At 34.1% G+C, this 23600-nt stretch overlaps 2 protein-coding genes across 7 annotated transcripts; both read left to right on the top strand.

The window, feature by feature from the left end:
* The first annotated feature begins 305 nt into the window (after nt 1–305).
* LOC140886871 (calcium-transporting ATPase, endoplasmic reticulum-type) lies at nt 306–7605 on the top strand. 5 transcript variants are annotated; one of them, XM_073293769.1, is made up of 8 exons: nt 306–559; nt 3464–5041; nt 5124–5245; nt 5333–5611; nt 5697–6080; nt 6171–6280; nt 6508–6736; nt 6820–7605. In XM_073293769.1, exons 2-8 carry the CDS (start codon nt 3562–3564, stop codon nt 7387–7389), a joined length of 3174 nt encoding a protein of 1057 aa, XP_073149870.1. In that variant the 5' UTR covers nt 306–559; nt 3464–3561; the 3' UTR covers nt 7390–7605. The 5 variants fall into 5 exon arrangements, with proteins under 5 accessions (XP_073149870.1, XP_073149874.1, XP_073149871.1 ...); XM_073293773.1 differs by lacking the exon at nt 306–559 and adding an exon at nt 2734–2752; XM_073293770.1 differs by lacking the exon at nt 306–559 and adding an exon at nt 2786–3064.
* Nucleotides 7606–14119: 6514 nt separating this feature from the next.
* On the top strand, nt 14120–15170 carry LOC140892853 (uncharacterized). Of its 2 annotated transcripts, none has more exons than XM_073301878.1 (2): nt 14120–14374; nt 14532–15170. In XM_073301878.1, the coding sequence occupies exon 2, from the start codon at nt 14601–14603 to the stop codon at nt 15057–15059; it is 459 nt and encodes a 152-aa protein (XP_073157979.1). In that variant the 5' UTR covers nt 14120–14374; nt 14532–14600; the 3' UTR covers nt 15060–15170. The 2 variants fall into 2 exon arrangements, with proteins under 2 accessions (XP_073157979.1, XP_073157980.1); XM_073301879.1 differs by having other exon boundaries at nt 14527–15170.
* Nucleotides 15171–23600: the final 8430 nt, after the last annotated feature.

Raw genomic sequence — 23600 nt, 5'->3', positions numbered from 1 at the left:
TTTGTCCTTTTAAAATATAAAAAGAAAAGATATTAAAAGTAAATTATGCAAACCAAAAAAAGTTTCCGTGATCAGATAATAATATAATTGTTAATCAATTAATAAAAATCTTTACATTTTCTAAAAAAAATAAAAATAAAAATAAAAATCTTTACATAAATTTATTGATCATTTATTGTTTTAGACTTTTAAAATAAATCTCAACGTCTACCAGATGAACGAGACACGTGTACGGGCAGATGATGAGTTCAAAAGTCAAAAATGATTATATATAAAGTATTTGCCACTCTTTCTCCTTTACCCATTTAAATTAAATATTGGGAGTGGGAGGAAGAATCCAGATGCCAAATCCAAATCCAAATCCAAATCCAAATCCTGGATCTCCCCCCTTGCTCTCCGCACGTAGCCCTAAAATTCTCGTTCCCCAATGGCTCTCAGAATCGTATACGGCCTCGTGTTTCTGTCCTTTTCCACCGCCTGTTTCCTCTGCCTCCATCTCGTCCTTCAGCCGGTTTTCTACTTCACCGCCTCCTGAATCGTCGCCGGAGCTCATGGGCCTGTGAGTCTTTTCTTAGATTCACTCGAACACATGTATGCATAGTATTAATACATATATATATATATGTTGGCTGTTGCTGTATGTATTATGTATAGCGGATCTAAGCTGTTTTTGTTGGGGAAGAATGGAACGATTTGGGTTGTTTTTGACTGATTATGGGTTATGGTTATGCCGTATTTATCGGTTATCTGATCTAACGGCCTAAATTGTTGTTTGCATGCTATTTTTTTTTATTATCTATTATTATTATATATTTACTCGTCCATAATGATTTGAATGCATTTTTTGTTCTTTTTGTAATTTGTATTTACGAGTCAGGGAAGTTTAAAGTTTGATCGCTAATGGAGATATCTTCTATAATTACGTTCGCAATTTATGAAAAAGAGAAAAAAAAAAAATCTGGTTATAGGATTGAAAATTGTGAGCTTTTAGACATTGTGACAGAGAGAGGGAAAAATCGTGGATGGAGAAAGTCGAATACTGCGAATAAATGATAAAGATGGCTTTATAATGCACTAGGAATAGGATCGTGGCGTCAAGGTTCATATTGGGGGCGAATATTTTTGCTGTAATTGGGTTTCGGTTGATATTTTGTATCAAATTTAAGATTTTTGTGTAAGATGAAGTATAAGTCGTCATATATACTTTAACATTTGAAAAAAGTTGAATACAAAATTCTTTTATTGCATAATGGCTGTATTCCTATTCTACGAGGGCTTTTTGCAATATAAGATATTTAGGAAAATTAATTAGTAAATTAATGCTCCTTTTGAAAAGTTTGGATTTGATTACGCATTATGATCGAAACTGTGAAAATGTGTTTGATTTAAAAAATTAAAAGTTTTTTTTTGAAGCTATTTTAAAAATTAAAGTTCAAATATTAATTATGATATGATTTTTATTTTATAGTTAAAATAATAATTATTTGGTTCTAAATTATGGGGGATAATGTATTTTTTGCTGTACTTGATTTTTTTTTTTTTTTGGTCATAAATTTGGGTGCGTGAATCGTGAATTTAGTAGCTGTTCCGTAGGGAAAGGGGTTGGTCGATTTATAACCATCACATGAAAAAATAAATGTAATATGAAATTATGAATAGCTGTATGCTAAAAACTGGAATTGTGCTAAATATTGAAATAAAATATGTTACTTTTTAATCGGTTATTTTTAAAATTTACATATAAAAATGTTAAAAATTATTGGCCTCCAAATTTATGACAAAGATGTCACATATTGCAGTCGACAACTTGTAATGTTGACTTTTCAGTCGACAACTCGAGCACATCGATTTCTTTTTTATTCATCGGAAAATTATATTAAGTTGTTTGTTATTTTTCCTAAAATCGTATAGCTAGTAAAATAAATTATTCTGATTACAAAATGATTTTCTCCAACTTATAATCACAAAGTCGAAAACGGTCGAGCAAAATTCAACACTCAAATTTTGTAATTGCTCAAAAATTGTTTTATGACATAGTAATGTATGTATGTTACGCACTTGCACTCAAAATATTAATGTATGAAACTTCACAAATGTAAATGGCTCCTCTTGTCTCATTACAATTTACACAGGCATTCCAAAATACTGAAAATAATTTAAATATATATATATATTTTAAAAAATGTGTGGCCGGGATATGATATGCCCATGGGTCACGGGTCAATGGTGACCCAGTGGTAGGTTGCCATGCTGTCATGGGCCACATTTATGTATTTTATTTTATATATATATCTATATATAGATAGATGTAGCTAGTCAACGATTTTTCTATAAAAATATTTTTACAAAAAATATATTCTGGTCACACAGATCCGGCATTTTGTAATTCCGTTTGGACCGAGATTATTATTTTATAAAAAGAATGTAAACTGATTATACTTTGTCAAATGTTGTAAGAGAATCATTCTAAACTGAATTGAATTGAGAATAATAGTTGTGTGGAAAAATATAGAATATGATTGAACAAGTTACAAATATTTAGGTGACAGCGAATAGCGTGTTGGTTTTATTTATTTTGGAAAAAACCAAAAAAATACTTTTTTCAAAATAGAACAAAACATAAACAATATCACGTTTATTCTAAAAACTGTGATTTTCAAACCAAAGGGTCAATACTCATAAACAGATTGGTGTCCCCATCCCCATTCCCCACTTCTAAAGCAACCAACGAACTGCTGCTGCAAAAGTTGAGGTCCAATTACGCTGTTCTTTTGCTTTCTGTATCCTTTTTCTTTGGATTCTCACGCCGAGTTGAATCATTCCATGTAAAATAAATTAGTTAGATTAATAATTTCTCAACCCATTAAAATACTTTTCCAATCCTGTTTTCTCCTAATAAATTTACACACGCGCGTGTGTATAGATATACAAACCGCATTGCATCATTTTTTTTTGTTGGTTGCTTTGTCTGAAAGCCAACTTGTCTTCGTTCTCACGCACAACCGTTTTTTTTCCCCAAAATATGCTAAAGACTGGATCTTTTTCATGCTGTCTGCCATTTTCGGTCTGTAAGTGGAACTTGTGTAGAATGAATGTGTCTTGCTTGCTTTAATATGTTTTCAATTTAGCACCCATTTGATTTCTCGCTTGTTTAGTAACGTTAAATCATGTGCGACCACCTTTTTTGGTTCCCCGTCCAGTGTCCCCACCTCTCTGTATTTCTCTCTCAGAGTTCGATCGACAGGCAATAAATGGCCATAATTTTGTGAGTTTACGGATATACGTTTACTGTGTTCAGTTGTTGGAAAATTAAAGCTGTAACCGTTTGTTTTTTCCGTGTTAAATTAATGTCGTTGGGCCAGGATGTGTAGGCGAGTGTTGTCAATTGATAAAATGGACTGTTCCCATTCCGAATTTAGTTTATTTTTGCGATAATTACGTTTATATTTTCCACGGTATGCAGACAATCCACTGTATGAATGACTGGATTTCCATAGGGATGGGATGTGAGTTTTGGGCTGAGATTTAGGAAAGTTGTGTGAACTCCTGTCTTAGAGTGAGATGGAGGAAATTTTTGATGAAAAAGCATTCAAGGCATGGTCATGGTCTGTTGAGCAATGTTTGAAAGAGTACAAAGTGAAACTTGAAAAGGGTCTAAGCACCAGCGAGGTGGAGAACAGGCGAGAGCGATACGGTTGGAATGAACTTACCAAAGAGAAAGGAAAACCTATTTGGAGACTCGTTCTCGAACAATTCGATGATACGCTTGTGAAGATACTCTTGGTGGCAGCTTTCATTTCATTTGTTCTGGCTTACTTGCATGGAAATGACAACGGCGAGTCAGGGTTCGAAGCATATGTAGAACCTTTTGTAATCGTCTTGATATTGATCCTTAATGCTATTGTTGGTGTCTGGCAAGAGGGTAACGCCGAAAAAGCGCTCGAAGCTTTAAAAGAAATGCAATGTGATACTGGAAAGGCAATAAGAGATGGGTATTTGGTGCCAGATCTACCCGCACGTGAACTTGTACCAGGAGATATTGTAGAATTACGAGTTGGGGATAAAGTTCCGGCGGACATGCGAGTTGCCGTTTTGAGAACATTGACCTTACGAGTCGAGCAGAGTTCACTGACTGGTGAGGCAATGCCGGTCATGAAAGGAACCAATCCCATATTCTTGGATGATTGTGAGTTGCAGGCCAAAGAAAACATGGTTTTTGCTGGAACGACGGTTGTTAATGGTAGTTGCATCTGCATCGTTGTGAACATTGGAATGTGCACCGAAATTGGCAAGATACAGACACAAATACATGAAGCATCGTTGGAAGAAAACGAGACCCCTTTGAAAAAGAAACTAGATGAGTTTGGTAATAGGCTTACTATTGCAATTGGCCTCATCTGTCTCATGGTGTGGATAATAAATTACAAATATTTTCTCACATGGGAGGTTGTCGATGGATGGCCTCTTAACTTCCAGTTCTCTTTTGACAAATGCACTTATTATTTTAAGATAGCAATCGCTCTAGCAGTTGCTGCCATCCCCGAAGGTCTTCCTGCTGTAATTACCACCTGCTTAGCACTTGGTACAAGGAAAATGGCCCAAAAAAATGCTATAGTACGGAAGCTTCCTAGTGTGGAGACCTTAGGATGTACAACTGTTATTTGTTCAGATAAAACTGGTACCTTGACTACGAATCAGATGTCTGTGACGGAATTCCTTACATTGGGACGAGACGCTACAACATCGAGAATTTTCCGTGTTGAAGGTACAACTTATGATCCTAAGGATGGAGGAATAGTTGACTGGAAATGCTCTGATATGGATGCCAATTTGCAAGCTGTGGCTGAAATTTGTGCAGTTTGCAATGATGCTGGAATATTTTGTGATGGTCGTTTATTCAGAGCAACTGGACTGCCAACTGAAGCAGCCCTTAAGGTTTTAGTTGAAAAGATGGGAGTTCCAGAGAGTGAGGTGAGGAACAAAATCCGTAATTCGAAGCTTTTATCGAGCTATTTGATTGATTGCAACACAGTTAAACTAGGTGAGTGATCATATCCCATCATTTCTGTTCGACCTTTTTTATTGGCGACATTACTCTGTATTTAATCACTTTTTAACTCTAGCTTGTTGCGAGTGGTGGAATAAAAGATCGAAAAAAGTTGCTACGCTTGAATTTGATCGTGTCCGTAAATCAATGAGTGTTATTGTCCGTGAGCCTAGTGGGCACAACCGACTCCTTGTCAAGGTAAACTGTATTTTTGTTTAAATATGTGAGTTCAAAATCATATAATCTGATGAGATAGGAGTGCCAAAATATTGAATATTCACACAGGGTGCGGTTGAGAGTCTTTTGGAGCGTAGTTCCCATGTCCAACTTGCTGGTGGATCTATCATCCCCATTGACGATCCCTGTAAGCAACTGCTTCTATTGAGACACCTGGACATGAGTTCAAAGGGTCTGCGATGCTTAGGATTGGCTTATAAAGAAGAACTGGGGGAACTTTCCGACTATTATACTGATAATCACCCAGCCCACAAAAAGTTACTTGATCATTCCTCCTACGCCATTATAGAAAGTGGACTAATTTTTGTAGGGGTGGTCGGCCTAAGGGTACGTTTCATCTTGCTGCTGTATGTTATTTGTTCATCATAGCCCCTTTATATATTTCTTATGCCCTTCATTGGTTACATAATAGGACCCTCCTCGTGAGGAAGTCCACAAAGCAATAGAGGATTGCCGAGGAGCAGGAATTAAGGTCATGGTAATCACTGGAGACAATAAGTCCACAGCTGAGGCTATTTGTCGGGAAATTCTGTTGTTTTCTGAGGGTGAGGATATTCAAGGAAAAAGCTTTACCAGCAAAGAGTTCATGTCCCTTTCTCGCTCAAAACAACTTGATATTTTGTCGAAACCGGGTGGCAAGGTTTTCTCTCGAGCCGAGCCTAAGCATAAGCAAGACATCGTGAGGATGCTAAAAGACATGGGAGAAGTTGTCGCAATGACCGGGGATGGTGTGAATGATGCTCCTGCACTGAAACTTGCTGATATTGGTATTGCTATGGGAATTACTGGAACTGAGGTAATTGTGCCATTACAAGCTGAGTTTATTTTTTTCCTATCATTTTTTTTTTCTTCTGATGTTGTCTCCTTCGACGTCATTTCTTGTTAGGTTGCCAAGGAAGCTTCAGATATGGTTTTGGCTGATGATAACTTTAGTTCTATTGTGTCAGCGGTTGCTGAGGGTCGTTCAATCTATAATAACATGAAAGCTTTTATAAGGTTCATACTATCTTTTTCTAGTTGAACAACACTGTATTGGCAAATAATCAAGGATTACATGATGATTGGATTAAGTTGAGCCAACCACTAAAATGGAAAATTGTTTAACTTGACAACGAATATCATAAGCCGGCAGAAAAGATGGCAAATCTGAAAACGTACTTGTACTTGTACTTTAGCGTCTGATAATTATCCAAAATTGCGATTCAAAAGGTTTGTTTATGTAGGTACATGATATCATCAAATGTTGGAGAGGTCGTATCCATATTTTTCACCGCTGCTCTTGGATTACCAGAATGCATGATACCAGTGCAACTACTGTGGGTGAATTTGGTTACAGATGGCCCACCCGCCACAGCCCTCGGATTCAACCCTGCTGATGTTGATATAATGCAAAAACCACCCCGGAAAAGCAATGATGCTCTAATCAATTCTTGGGTTTTCTTCCGTTATATGGTCAGCCATTTTACAGTTACTGTCATCTTACTAGAATGACGACACTTTTTCATTTCATCTTTTGTGTATATACCTTCGACCAGGTGATTGGTTCATACGTTGGCATTGCTACGGTTGGAGTATTCATCTTGTGGTACACTCGGCCTTCATTCCTCGGGATAAATTTAGTTGAAGATGGGCACACGCTAGTCGAACTATCTCAACTTCGCCACTGGGGAGAATGCTCTTCCTGGTCAAATTTTACAGCTTCCCCATACACGGTTGTTGGTGGCCGTTTGATCACTTTTTCAAATCCTTGTGATTACTTTTCTGTCGGGAAGGTCAAGGCAATGACACTCTCTCTCTCAGTTTTGGTTGCGATTGAAATGTTTAATTCTCTGAACGCTCTCTCGGAAGACAACAGTTTGATCCAGATGCCTCCATGGAGGAACCCTTGGCTTCTTTTAGCCATGGCGGTCTCTCTATGCCTACATTGTTTGATACTTTATGTACCAATTCTTGCAAACGTGTTCGGCATTGTTCCATTGAGTTTAAACGAATGGCTGCTGGTACTCGTTGTTTCAGCTCCTGTTGTTCTTATAGACGAAGTACTTAAATTCGTGGGGAGGAGAAGGAGAAGATTATTGTTGGTTACCAAAGCCAAGAAAGCATGATTGATTTGTTTCGTTTTTGTAGTTGACAAGTGTAGAATACAGAGCTCTGTACTGTTTAGTCCGTTATCATATGTTTGAGCAAAGAATGAGTAATGTAATTGATTTATAGAAGCCAAACTGTAAAAATGCAACATTTTGTCCTTTGATCATGTTTGTAAATTGTAATCAGTGACTGTATCTGATGACCTTTTTTGTCAATCTTTTCACAAAAAATAAAACAAGTTGTTCTCTCTCTTTTTTTTAAGAAATTCTCTCTTTTATCTTATTAAAATTAAAATGAAAGTTAAAAAGATTCTGCATGTAACTTCAATGACAGAAAAAAGCGAATTTGGATAATTAAGCTGTAGTCCAAAAGAAACATTTATCTACTATTGAAGTCGAATGTATGCTCCAATATGAACTCCATCAGATTTTTTTTTTTTTTTTTTAAACACAGTTCATCAGATTTTGCGTCCATATTCAATCGATTTTGGTTATTTGTATTATGACAATTGATTTCTGAAACGAGGGCCAGCTGTTTTGTTTATATAATGATTTACTACATATACCAAATCGTAACGAAGGACAAATTCGAAAGAGATGTATTTTATTAACAAAATTAAAAATAAATGTATAATTATTTATTAGTAAAGAAAATATCGGCCTCCGTTTTTTTTAGTTGGGGAATATGTGATGAATTTCCTTTTTGTTTTTGTTTTTTTTTTGGGTTGAAAATTTAAAGTATTGGCCAAAAGAAGTTAATATCATATATTTATGCATGTTAATGATGCGAAAATAACGTGTAGTTCATCTAACACTTAAATTCCAAGTTTGAAATGACATAAATATCCCCAACTGTGGGTTTAAGAAATGAAAAAAAAAAAAAAAACCACCATAATGTTGTAATAAAAGAAAATCCAAGAAATCCATATTCGCAAGATTTATTAAAAATCACATGATAACTAAATAAAATAAGAGGAAAAAACAGGAACTATAAGTGCCATAAAATTAATTAATCTGAGTGGTATATAGCAAATGGAATACTGCTTTGTTTAGTTCAATAAAATATAAAAAATTTTGATGTTATTTTCATGTCATTACTGAGATAACGATTGTCTGTCCACACCTTTTTTTTTAATTATTTTTTATGATGACAAACATTTTCAGCAAAATGTCAAAAATTTCAAATAAAATAAAAACGATTAAAACATAAATAAAAAAAAAGGTGATTAATTGAGTGCTGACTTAAATAATAGAATATTGAGATTAACTGTAATATTAACTCTTTTATGAATAACTCTTTTTATGAGATGATATGAAGAATCAATGAAAGAATAATTTCTTTACACAAAACTAATATTTCTTTGAGTAAGGGGAGTTAGAAATATGTTTCCTAAAATTGATCCATATAGAGTCTCATAATAATTTTGTGCAACTTAGAGAATTGAAACCCTCAAAATGGGACAAAACAAAATCCTCCGGCATTTGAACTGATTCATATTAGGGTCTGTTTGGTAGGCCTGACTACAGGCCCGTGATTATTTGTTGGCCATCGAAGGAAATAGCTGCAAAAAGAAACCAGCTTCGATGCAGGTATAGGGAATCACGATTTGTACAGTGCACGAGACTAAGCGATGTAATTACCATTCTGTCCCTGGCTCTTCATAATTATTCATCAAAAAACCAGTGTATCAGATGGGGAAAATATACGGTTCTGTGCGGCAAAAGTTGGATCCAAGATCTTATCGTTCGCGTTTGATCTGGACTCTTCTCTTCAACTACAAGTAAGCAAAAATTTGCAAAAAAGGTTCCATGCTCATCGAAATGAAATTAGGACCCTATCGTGCGGCATCGTTATTCGTCAACCCACTTGGTGCCGAAAAATGGATATTGAACAACTTCAGCACTTCGGAGCTTCAAGTGCCGAAGATTAAAAAAACACTAAAATCTGGAATTTAAATAATAGATGAGAGAGTTGAAAAATTATTCAACAAACTTACAACACGAAAATGAAAGAACACAGATTAGATCTGGCATATACATGAAAATGAACGCATCACAAGAAAATTTTTACCGTTGTCGGTGAAGAAGATGATGTTTCGCAGCCCAATAAAGAAGTTCAAGCTCACGGACAATGAACCAGATCTGTATTACGAAGTGGGTCAATATTTGATAAATTCGAGATGAAGACAGGGGTATTTTGGTAATGTGAAAACGTATATAAATTTTATCCACCGAATAAAAAACGTACCAAATAGATTTAGTTTTTATCCTCGTTAATAATTATCTGCATATATCCATAAAATAATCCATCAATTAACACATCTTTTATTTATCTTATCACTCCTATCAAACGGACCCGAGTATTCCATTTTTTTTAATAATAATTTGTTTTTCTCAAGAGCTCAAAAGCAATAGAGAACCGAGATCAATCTCCATTGTTGTTTATTATTATTATTATTTAAAGATAATCGAGTTGTATATTATTACTCTAATTAGCATATAATATGATAATAGTTTATAAATAAAAATATAGATCGTTTCCAAGAACACAATTGACACCATTCATTTCACGTGACCCATAAAAGGAATCGATTTGAGCCACATAATTGCGTTCAAGGAAAGTAGTCCGTTTGCCCACAAAGACATACTCGAGTTGGTAAGGCCTGAGGTGACGTGGGAAAAAATTCTCCAGCGTTGCCCGTTTGATCCTCGTATAAAGCATATTCCCTGCTGAAATATTGTGGGGTATGCTCTGGGGATTGGGCCATGTGCTCCCTTCCTCAGGTCCCTGCCGCTCGTGCACATCCATCGATTTATCCTCCACAACCAATGGACCTCTGAATCATGTGGAATGGGTCACATTCGGAGTCAATCCTTTCTAAAAAAAAAAAAGAAGAAAAGGAAAGTAGTCCGTTTACTTCAATTTTGTAATTTAATAATAAAGTCAAATATTAACGAGTTTTTTTAATTTTAAATAATTGGAATTTTTATAAATACCTTGCCTCATTGCACATTGTTTGAGTGATGTTTTAAGAAAAGCTTTTGATCTTTTTTTAAACAAAATTTTCAAATTTTAGGAAAATTTTTTTTAAAAAATTAAAAAGTGATTCGTTGAAACTCTATCAAACACTATTTTACTTTAGCGGTCATTATCTTGACTGATACAATGGAGGTGGATCTAGAAAATTGTAGAAGAATAATGAAATAAATTGAGAGTATAACAGGATATGCATTGAGTGGGTTACAATTTGAAATAATAATATTATATATGTTATTATCTACAATTAAAAATAATATTTTTTACATAAAAAAATAATAATATATTTGTGTCATAAAATTGATATGTGAAAGCGTCATGTGAATTTTTGTGTTTTGTATTCATAGCAATGCTTAATATGAAACTAACAAAAATGAATTTAAATTTTTTTTTATGAGTTTTGATTTATTATTTCTTAAAAGATAAATATTTATTTTATGCTTTTATGTTTTTGCAAAATTAACTAGGGGAGTAAACCAATCGACAAACCAAATAATAATATAAAATTAAGGTTTGAGTTCGGCTCAAACTAAGTATATTTGAGTTCGAGCTCGATTTGAATATCAAATTTCAAATATTTCTACTCGAGCTCGAAACGAAGTTCAAGTTCGATTTAGGATTGAAATATTCGAACATATTTATGAAATATTTGAAATTTTGCTCGGATATTATGATTCAAGAACTTCGTTCGAAAGCTCGAAATATCTAAAAAGTTCGAAATATATATTTATATGATTACATTACATTACAGTAATTATAAAATATTAATGCTCGCGAATTTTTTTTAAAACAGTTAATTTTACTCGATTTTGGCTTGAGAAAAAAGTTTCAACATGTTCGGGTTCGACTCAAGTTCAATAAATTCAAATAAAAATCAAATATTTATCAAACCAAGTCAAAAATCGCAAACCAACTCGATTCGTTATACACCTATTCAAAACAATTGTTTAGTTACCAGTCATTTCGGAAAAAGAAAAAAAAAGAAAAAAAAAACTGGGTTGAGCATTTATTGCAATAAAACAAATTTTTTTTATACAAAAAATGGTAGTAAAACATTTAGAAGAAATATATGATGGTCACAAGTTCAGATGCCAACACCCATTTGGAGACATCGATTAGGTGGAAACTAATCAAACGACAGGCCGCTCCCAACGAATGCAAACGAACCTACAATTTAGGAATTGAAGATGTGGTGAACTTTTACTTTTACTTAATGTAATAAATTATATGTTATTAATTATATGTTATTAGTTATGACGACAAAATATTATAAATTGTATGTTAAAAAAAATTACAATATATTGTTCAATGAAGTTGTGTTCTAGAAGTTAGAAAATTGACAGAACTTTAAGTACTGAAAAATATGGTCTTTAACGAGCTAAATGAAAAACTCGTGTAGAATTTTTTTCGATAAATAAAATATAACGTAAAAATGATCTAAGCTAGATCCGTCATCGATCTTAGAAGAAAGCGTAAAATAAAATGTGGATACTAAAGTTATAAACAAAATTTGGGTTTGAGCACAAAAGATGACCATACAAACGAGACATTAAGTTGGGGATAGTTGAGGCGTATTTAATTAGGATAACGTGATGAGCTGGTATGAAAGGACACTTGAATTAGGATGCCCCATCCTATCAAACAAATACATGTTTATAATAATAATAATGTGTAAAATTTGCCCAAAATGTTTAAAAATCGATGTAAATTGATATTTTAAAAGATTTGTTTTATATTGTTTCGGATACATTTAAAATGAGTCATTTGCATTAACATCTCCTATTCTTTATACATTTGACACTCACTTCTTTTATCAATTATAATTATAATTATATAATATCTTATTATATTATTAAAATAGAGATCCTTTAATTAACAAATTTTCAATTAATTGGTGAAACTTGATTTGAAATGATCATTATCTCCTGACTCAATTTTCAATAAAATCAAAATTAATGGGCAAAATAGTTATTTTATATGGTTTTCTCTTTTCTAGCCACTAAAAGCTCACTTTGTGTCATTTGATATTATTTTATTTACAAAAATGACACTCACTTTATAAAAAATATATATTTTTTGTGAATATTTGTTTAGGAAAACGTTATATTTTTATTATTTTTAAATTTTATAATTTATTATTTATTTTCTTCGTTAAAAAAATAAAATGTACGAGCACGCAACGCGTGCAATGAAATACTAGTAACTTATAAAATGAGTGAATGTCAGGAATAGAAAAAATTAATGAGAAATGCAAATTATCCCATTTAAAATTATACTTGAGTATTTATCACGTACATATGAATAACATAATACAACGTGCCTTGAAAACTATAATGGACTGAGAGTCGTAATTAATGGTACATATGATCTGTGACACAATTCGAAGGATTTAGTAATAATAATTACTGTACCAATGATGTTTTAAGATATTTTAAAATAGATGAAGCTGCCTGTTTAGGGTTCGAATTTTATTATTATTATTTTTATGGAATCATCGGAATCGGAATTATTATTAAACAAGTGTTTCAATTTGTCTTCTTATTATATATTGAGAGATTAGCTTCTCGGAATTTTGTGTGCATTCATTCACATTATAGTTGTACTTATTATTTAATGTTAATTATGCGCATTCAAATATATTATTTGTTTGATGACAAGATTTTACCAAAATGTTTTGACTTGGTAAATAATCATGGCATGACGTAAACTTAGTATTGTTTTCAACCTCTAATAATAAGTGATTATGATATGCAAAAAATTTTTTTTTCATGGTTCGACTCATATAATTTTTTTTAAAATGATTAAAAAAGAAAGAATTTTATAAGAATAGGATTAAGCAAAAAGGTATTTTAATTAACACAAATTCGTATGACACAGTCTCACGAGTCAATTTTGTGAAACAATTATCTTATTTCACCGGTTTCATTAAAAAATATATATTTTTTATTATTGTAGATATAGATCATATCATTCACCTAACATACATAAATAAATGAGATCGTCTCATAGCAAACTTATTTATTAATTATTAATAAAAAAATATTAATGAGAATTAACTCAAAAATAGAATATTTATGTGTGATGACTGATGCTATATTTTTATTTTTAATTTTATTTTTTATTTATCATAAAAAGGTGAATTAAAAAATTCCTTCTCCTTGTATATCATCTATTATGATCTATCTATTCCATTATGTTAAAGTCGAGCATAACAAATTTGTGAAAAAAAAAATTTATAATGACTTATATATTTTAAAATATTACAAACACTACCTTAAATTTATAGAAACTCTATTTTTTATTTTTTTAAATTTTGTAAAACTATCTTCAAGTTTATCTCCAATGACGTCTTATCACATGCTCGCATTGATTTATAAAATCATCATATCTTTAATAAGAATAATCTGATTTCTAAACTCAAGATTTCATTTTAATTCAAATTGTTGCAATTATCAATATTTAGACTAAGTCAAAATTTTATAAAATAAAAGATTATACATATATGAAAGATGGTTATATATATGTGTGTGAGCTCGTATATATATGCATTAAAGAAGAATATTCATAAAAATATAGATTTGAACCTATACAAATATTTATGTATTAATTAATGACTGAATATACGAAAATAGCCTCTATCTAAAAGTATTTAAATATATAATAATAATAATAATAATAATAATAATAGTCGTAGAACGAATGAATGATTAAACAAGTATTGATAATAATAGTGGAACCTTAGCTACAGAGCAGGGGAACCGATCGCTTGAATTTGTCAAAAATCGCTGATATTCAAAATCTTTTCTTTCGACTCTTATCATCATCCAAGAAAAAAGGGTCTTACGCCGCGGATTCGCCGAGTTTTTTGCGTGTCCCGGCGGTCGATTGAAGCCGTATCCCCCGGAGCATGGCGAGGCTAGCTCCCGCTCTGCAACTTTTGTGAAATAAGTGTTTGGAAATTTCTGGGTATTCTTGTTTTCTTGTCATTGATATATTTTTTGTTGATTATCTCGTTGGATTCGGGTGATCGGGAAATTGGATTGGGTTTTTTTTTTTTTTTTTTTTGAAGTGGGATTATGTTAATTTAGATTTTTCTTTTTTGGGGGTGATTCTTCAAGTGCAGGTTGCGAGATTTTAATCGAAAAGAACTGTGAGATTGGAGGAAATTGATTGAGTTTGTGTATATATATTAATGACGAGGCAAATCCTGCTGCGTCCGCCGGGTTCGATGGTTGACCGGCGGCAGCCGCTGCTGGAGAACGCGGACTACTCGTCGTCACGGGGCGGCGTGAGGAAGATGAGGCTGGCGGAGGTGGCGGGGGGCACGGCTGCGGAGTGCGCGGCGGTGTGCTGTTGCTGTCCCTGCGGGATTGTGAACCTTCTGGTGCTGGCTGTGTACAAGTTGCCGGCGGGGCTGTGCCGGAAGGCCTTGAGGCGGAAGCGGCGGCTGAGGCTGATGAAGAAGGGGCTGCTGCCGCCGCGGAAGTGCGGGTGCGATGAAAAGGAGGTGCATATGCATTCGGTGGCCATGGTCAATGCTCTGGAGATGATGGGGGACGACAAGGAGGTGATGGAGCTGGAGAAGGAGATGTGGGAAAAATTTTACAGTGCTGGATTCTGGAGGAGTTCGTCTCAGAGAAGTGAAAATTAATTAAAACTGTAAAAACAAACAAAAAAAAATTGAAGCTTGATTTACTGGGAAATTAATTGTTCGATACATATGAGATTATTATTGTGTTTAATTATTTTTCTTGATTTTCAATGCTGTGCATATTGCTAAAAACTTGAACTTCTAGGCATTATCTTTGTAATACATTTTCAACTATCTGGTTTTGATTTAATTAATTTCTGAACAATAAGGCACTGTTTCGTTCATGGATTATATAATGATGAATTAATAATTTAAGAACTTTAAATTAATATACTTGGATTAGACAATTGCGCATTTTTTTAAAGAACTTGAGCCAAATATTAGTTAAAACAATGATTATTAATTAACCAATGTGTTATCCTTCGTATCAAATAGTGCCTAAAGTTTAGAATTATGGTGTCGCGGGGAGATGATAAAGTTCAGCTAACTCGTAGTTGGCCGGTCTCGTGTTGAAGGTCGGACCACCGGCTTATCAAACGACCCCAGTCTAGTTCCGAGCCAGTTCCTGTTTGCTGTCGAGCCAAAAGTGAATATAAAGTTTAGACTTTGATAACACAACACATAAGAACAGAAATTGACATTCCTCCACAATAAGATGATTATATGTTTTACCATATATTGTTTTTATCATACTCGAAAAAGGCACGGATGATAACGCAGGTAGAGTTCGATCTAAATTAAAAATATTGTCAACAATGTAATATTAATTATACCAACTAGCATAATCGCACACGCGTTGCGTATGTATAAAATCATACAATATATTTAATATTGTATGTTATATATAAATATTATTTTTTCAATAATATTTAAATTAATTTTTTATCATTTATAAAATAATATAAAAATAAATTTAAATTTTTTTTATCAATTTATCTTATCTACAATGTTTAGTTGAGAAAAATATGAAAATTTGAAATATCAAAATTTCAAAAAAAAAAAACAAATAAAAATAAAATTGTAATATTTATATTACATAAGAGCAATTTTGGCAATTTAAAAAATGGTGTTTAAAGGGGAAATTCTTTATATATAGGGAGAAATTTACCCATTCTCGATTACTAAGTATGTTCTAACAAATTTACTTATTGAGTTAAGCAACAATTATCTTGGTAATTTCACCATTAATGTGAAGTGTAACAAAATAAATGTGGCAAACACGTTTGTGTATAACCTACCACAATTTTCCAAAATAAATTTAATTTACTGTGATCAAATAAGATAACTAAATTCTTTAAAACACACATATATATACACATTGGCATGTACCTTTTAGAAAAGTCTTTAACTAAAAAAATTTGAAAATACAATCCTAATATATACATGTTTGTCGCAACCATAATATTATTTTTAATCTAAAACTCAAAAGATATTCCTGCATATCAATATTTGAACTTAAACTTCTTTCATGACCACTTGGATTTTTTATGTGTGGACCTATAGTAATCATCAGGAATCGAATAGTTGTTGCTGCATAAAATCCAATGTCATGATATTATAATTTGTAGCAAAATAATAGATGAAAACAAAGTAGTATTGCAAGAAAAAATGTTCATGTAAAGTAATTCTCACTAATTCCAAAAGAAACTTGAGAACATAAAATTTAAGGCTACCAAAAATAACACAACATTAAATCACACAGTTATCAGCAATATTTAAAAACTTGGTATTAAGACACCTAAAAAAGGAAAGTACACAAAAAACATTAAAATGTGTAACTTAAGTAAAATCATGGAAAAAACCACAAAGTGATAATAATTTGTATTTTGAGGTAAATAATATTTATAGTATTTACCAATTCTGAAAACTATGTGTGCATAAAATTTATAGTTATAACTTAGCTAAAATTTTGTGTAATCAAGCACTGTATTTAAAGGTATACATAGTTAGACAGATAAATATGCATCGCTTTAATTGTAAATTTAAAGGCACACGCATTGCTTGCGTAGACACCACGTTCTGTGAAGAGGGGAAGAGGGAGGAGGGAAAGAGAATAAGAGAGATGGTTATTGTAAAAGAGAAATATGAAGATGAAGGAGAGCTTTAAGCTATATGCAGAAGTGTGAGGTTCTGGTTGTGATATTCAAGATTGTGTGAAGGCTTTTGATGCTTATGCTAGTGCAGCGAAGCAGATCGATGAGCTGGTGGGATTCTATAACTGGTGCAAGGACATTGGTGTGGCAAAGTGATCAGAGTATCCGGAAGTACAAAAAATTTCTGGCAAGTTGTTGGAGACTTTGGAGGAATTTGTGAGGGACAGAGCACAATGAGACAAATATCCAAATTCCAACTCCAAATATACCATATGCACATGTTGAAGAAAATGAAGCAGTAAACTTCAACAACCTCCTTACATCAACCAAGGAGATTGTATCTCAAACATTCGAAAAGACATAAGAAGTAAATGTACCATACTTAAAATCTTGGACATCAAATCAGTAGCAGATAAATTACGAAGATACGTTCGTCGACTTTGATTGAAAACAACATGGTATCCACAATATGCATCACATCCCCTAAACTCCATCCTAATTACTAATTCCAATAAATCAAATGTAAAATGATCAAGAATATATGTAGATATCATATTTAGAAAGGCCTAAAACCACGTTGGAATTAAAATATTGTAAGGAAATAAAAGTTGCACATAAAAGTTTGAGGTGTTGTCACAAGGTGTTGACAACACCTACTATAACACTTTGAGTAATTTGCAGCGGAATATAAGTTAAGCGTGTATAAAATAAATAAGCAACCAAATAAATAGACTCAATTGAATTAAGCAAGAGTATTTATACTCTTGCAGTGCCTCAGGGCAAAACTTCACTAGAAAACTTTCACAGAGTGTTACAAACCCTAACACTAGTGACTATTGTAAAAATCAATTTCTCAAGAAAAGTGAGAAAATAAATAATAAAGTTTCTCCTAGAAAACATTCTATATGAAATAGAATAATAAAAAAAAACAGAATAAGGAGAAAAACTCTTGAAGCCAAAACATGTGAGTAGCACACTTCTTCGATCAACAATCTCCGAATTGTTCTTCATGACTTCAAGCACTATGTTCAACCGTCAAGCTCCAGCCGTTCTAAGAACGTATTCTTTTGCTTTTGAAAACTCCCGGTCTCTCAATGATCGATGCCTTCCTTGTAGGCATATGTCATCAATAAATAGAGCAAGAGTCCTTCTTTAGAATGTTTTCTTGTAGGCGCAGGACTCTAGATCTTGATCAAGACAAATCTACACAATAAAGAATTAAATCAATAGATATTAGATAACATAATATTCTGATAACTTTAATTAAATCAAGTTATTCAAGGAATTAAATAACTTCATGTCCAAGAAAGGTAAAAGATAAATAATAAAATCTTTTTCAAAATAGGATGATTTTAAAGAATAAAATATTCCTTTCAATCTCCCCCTTTTTGCCTTTCTGGACAAAACACAACTAAACTCCCCCTTAATCAAAACTCTCCCTGAATAGGTTCTCCTCCTAAGTATAAGCAAAGGTGTTGTCACAAGATGTTGGCAACATCTAGCTTATGACATCTCAAAATTAATACGAAACATCAGTGATAAACAAAAAAATTTTGATTAGGGACAGAGCAAAAACCAGAACAATTAAAACTTAACCTAAAAGAAACAAATAAACTAGGAAAGCCAAAAAAAAAAACTAAAAAATAGAAAACCAAACACTAAAAATTAGAATTGATTGCTCTCGGAAGCCTCATCACTGTCTTCTCCCCCTTTTTGTTCAGAAGGGCCAGCTCCCCTTAAAAGAGACTCATAGTGAGCCTTTAACCCTTTGTAATATGCAAGGTCAGCCAGAGCTTGTGCAATCTTCTTTTCAGCATGCACCAATTGAGCTTGAATAAACGTTGAATCAACAGCTTGAGCAGCAGAAGGGGGCACAAAAATAGTAGTGGCAGATGGGTGTTGGCCACACCTGCCACAACACCTGCGGCAACACCTGACTCAGACCAAGGAAGATCAACTGTCCTGTTTCCTTTGAGTAGAGCAGGTGCAATTTTCATCAACTCCCCAGGCTCAGTAAGTACTTCATCAACATCCTTCTCAATTTCTTGAGACAGCAGCATAGAATAGATCAAAGATGGATAAGGAAGCTTCAAGGTAGGTTGAGCACAATCTGCAAATCCCATTACAGTGTCAAAAACAAGTCTTCCATAGTTAAAACTTGCGCCTGTGCCAATGGCATAAAGGACAGGAGTTTGGTGCTTTGTCACAACTGTAGAATTTCCGGAGGGAGTCCATGTCTTCACAGCAGTCTTGTGGAGAACAGAGTAGAAAGATATGAGTTTGGCAGCCTGCAACTTCTTAGGATGGGAGGGAAAAATAGTGACTTGACCACCTGTAATGACAGAGGTCATCTCATCCATAGACGGAAGTGCAGCATCATCAACAGTCAGAGTATGAAGGAAACCATTTATCATGGCAGGACTAAATGCAAAAATCTGTCCTCGCACATACACCTTTCCATACTTGACAAATCTTGGATCCTTCACAGCTTCAGTGAGATTGCAGTAGAATTCTCGAACAATTTCCCTGCAATATGGACCAGCGGTAGAGACAGTGGCCAGTAGATTTCTCACTTCAAAAAATCTGACCAAGTTTTGAGCTTCATAGCTCTCGACATCAATGTTTCGCTCCTCCAAGAATTCACGATCAGAGTACTGATCCCAACAGTCAGCAATCTCCTTGGAATAAAAAGCAAAGGAATAGGAGGAATTTACCCGGTACCCTTCTCCTAAGGTGTTGTCCAGGGTGTCGGCAACACCTTCCTCAGCACCTTCTTCTTCTTCTTCTTCTTCTTCTTCTTCTTCTTCTTCTTCTTCTTCTTCTTCTTCTTCTTCTTCAGAGTCATCAGAAACTGACTCTTCTTCCAACTCATCCTCAGCATCTGAATCCTCACTTGAAGTAGAGCTGGAACTCTCAGAAGGTGTAGGGCGATTTTCAGCATACTCCTGAAGCATCTCTTCATCAGGTTCATCATCCGATTCCTGAACAGGGGCAGTAGGAGAGGATATAGGCTTTTTGCCGTGGGCCTTCTTCATCTTAGCCATGAACTGGGCTATGGAAATCTCCTCATCATCAAATGGTACAGAAGGAGCAGTAGAAGATGGTCCCTCAGAAACTGGAATAGAAGCAGGAGCTACTTTTTCAGCAGGAACATATGGAGTCTCTGATTCAGTGGATTCACTATCAGAGGATGAACTTCCTTTAGATTTTTCTTCAGATTCAAATGGGACGGGGATGGTTTGAACTGAGGGTTCCATTGCACTTGCTTTTCCCCTCTTTCGATGCACCAGTTTGTAATCTTCATCATCACTTGCATCTCCTGAAGAAAACTCTGTATCTAGCATTGAAGGCCTTGATGATTGACCTTTTCCACGGAAACGCTTTGAGGCAGTGTAATCTGGATTATATCCAGCTTGTCTCTTCGATCGTCGGGTCAAGGGTTTCGATGGAAACACCCTATTCAGCACACTTAAGTCCGGCATATTTTCCACGTCGATGGCATTACCAGGCTCTCCTGGAGCGATGGAGTCCAGAGGCACTGGTTCCTCAGCAACCAGAACAATAGCTTGTTCAACCACGGGGTGTGGTGATGTAGGTGCTGTGACACCTTCCGCAGCATCTTCATTGTAACCCATTTCAGAACGAATATCTTGGGGATCAAAACCCTTTTCTGCCATGAAATTACGTGAGGATAGAGAAAAAAAACAGGACACAACAACACAGAGAAGATGAGGGAATGCGAGATGAAAATATAGAGAAAAAGTGTTTCCAAAATAAGATAAAATCCCAGATAAATAAACCCTCAAACCTTTCCTATTCTAACTTGGATTCTGAGTAGGCCCCAACGGTAACAATGACCCTAACGGTAAAAAAGTGAGAAACGGTAACAAATCTGCTTTAAAATTAGGCAATAAATCCCATTGATTTCCTCCGATAATCTTGGCCAAATATTTCACCAAATATTTCCAATTTTAACTCCTCATCAGATTTTAACACCACTGAAACAAAGTCCAATCACTTTTAAATTCAAAAATTCAGAGGATAGGGCACAATTCAAAATTTTTGTTAGATCGGAATTTATAACCTTTCAGCCAAAGATATTCATAAAATAAAATATGAATGTCCTAATTATGTCTAAAACAGAACGTGACATAAAATTAAAATGCAATTAGATGAGCAAATATATGTTGACAAATGAGGTGTTATCCACGATGTTGGCAACATCTCCCAGCAACACTTCAGGATTCAAAAAATTTTAATTTCCTATATCATTATTATTGAAGAAGTGGTAGCATGCACACTAAAGGAACGATTTTCAAATGGACCCCTCTAGGTAGCTTTTTCCATTTGCTTCTGATTTTCAATCAAATTTGATGATTGAGATGATCTCTTTTAACCATTTTGTTATTTTGAGTTTTTGAATTTGCGAAATCACTTTTCACTTGGGACATGATCATGGAATACACGAACATCCCTCCACTACTTCGTGATTTAGTCAGAACTCTTCTTCAATTAAATCTCATTAAACTGTAAAATAATTTGCAAAGAATCCTGAGTGAAAACTAGTCAATGGTTACAAAGTATCCATCACATCACAAAACAAAGTGAATGCATGAATGCAGAGATGCCTAAGATCCTAAAAATGCACATGCATGAAAAGGTGTTGTCACAGGGTGTTGGCAACACTCCTGACAACATCTCGATCCTGTCTATAATGCACACATACTGAGAGATTTTCTTAGGTTGGAAAATCTCTCAAAATCCAAAGATTTTGTGAATATATCAGCTAATTGGTTATTAGTTCCAACAAACTCAATTAAGATCATGCTTTTCTCGACCAAATCTCGAATGAAGTGATGTCTAATATTAATGTGTTTTGTTCGAGAGTGTTGTACTGGATTTTTGGATATATCAATGACACTAGAATTATCACAGTACACAATAGGAGTATCACTCTTAACACCATAATCATTTAGCATTTGATTCATCCATAGGAGTTGAGAGCAACAGCTACCTACAACAACATATTCAGACTCGGAAGTAGACAAAGAGACACAATTTTGTTTCTTGCTGTACCATGACACTAAATTATTTCCCAAATAAAAACATTCTCCCGAAGTGCTCTTTCTCTCATCTAAATCCCCAGCCCAATCAGCATCACTAAATCCTACCAAATTCGAATTGGTTTCTTTAGTGTAACACAAACCCAAATTCATGGTTCCTGCCACATATTTCAGTATACGTTTAACGGCCTTTAGGTGAGTAATTTTTGGGTTAGACTGGTATCTAGCACATAGACAAACACTATACATGATATCAGGTCTAGTAGCACTTAAATATAAAAGACTATCAATCATGCTTCTGTAGAGGGTGTTGTCAACACCTTCGGCAACATCCTCCCTTGACAGCTTTTCATTAGACCCCATAGGTGTGCGCATGTGTTTAGTGTTATCATTCAGAAACTTTTTCACCAGATTTTTTGCATACTTGCTTTGACTCAAGAATATACCATCATACATTTGTTTTACTTGTAATCCCAAAAAGTAAGTTAACTCACCAACCATGCTCATCTCGAATGTAGAGCACATGCACTTCACAAAATCATCAACAAGTTTATCATTTGAAGCACAAAAGATTATGTCATCCACATAAATTTGGCAAATTAAGATATTACCTTGAGACTTTTGCACAAATAAAGTCTTATCCACTTCACCTCTTTTGAACCCAATATTCAACAAGTACTCGGTGAGTCTCCCATACCATGCACGTGGTGCTTGCTTCAATCCATACAATGCCTTTTTCAACTTATACACATAATCAAGATGATTTGGATCCTCAAACCCTTTAGGTTGTTTCACATAGACTTCTTTATTCAGGATCCCATTAAAAAAGGCACTTTTTACATCCATTTGAAAAAGTTTCATACCCATGTTACATGAAATAGCAAGCAAAAGTCGGACAGACTCAATGCAGGCTACAGGAGCAAAGGTTTCATCAAAATCCACCTCTTCAACCTGTGTATACCCTTGAGCTACCAACCTAGATTTATTTCTTATGATGTTTCCCGACTCATCAGTTTTATTCTTGAAAATCCATTTAGTTCCTATGACATTACCATGAGCAGGACACGGTACCAAATACCAAACATCATTTCTCACAAATTGTTCTAACTCTTCATGCATAGCATTGACCCAAAATTCATATTTTAAAGCTTCTTCAACCCTTTTTGGTTCAATGTTTGACACGAAACAAGAGAATCTTACCTGAGAATATGTAGAACTCATGCATAGTAGACCTGCCATCTTTCGATAATCAACTTTTTCTTTTCTTCGAGTTTGCAAGTCTCCATACACATCTCCAATTACCTGTGAGGTTGGGTGATTCTTCTGAATTCTGCTTGAAATATTCTTTCCAGCTTCGTTTACCTCATTGCTTTCATCAGTATTCTCATCAGTAGGCTTTTCAACTTTTGAATCTGGATTTTTTGTAGGAGGTGTTGTCGGAGGTG

The sequence above is a fragment of the Henckelia pumila genome, chromosome 3 (genome assembly GCF_033568475.1).
Source record: "Henckelia pumila isolate YLH828 chromosome 3, ASM3356847v2, whole genome shotgun sequence".
Classification (NCBI taxonomy): domain Eukaryota; kingdom Viridiplantae; phylum Streptophyta; class Magnoliopsida; order Lamiales; family Gesneriaceae; genus Henckelia; species Henckelia pumila.
Note: the sequence above shows the minus strand (reverse complement) of the source record. Positions and strands in the feature narration are given on the sequence as shown.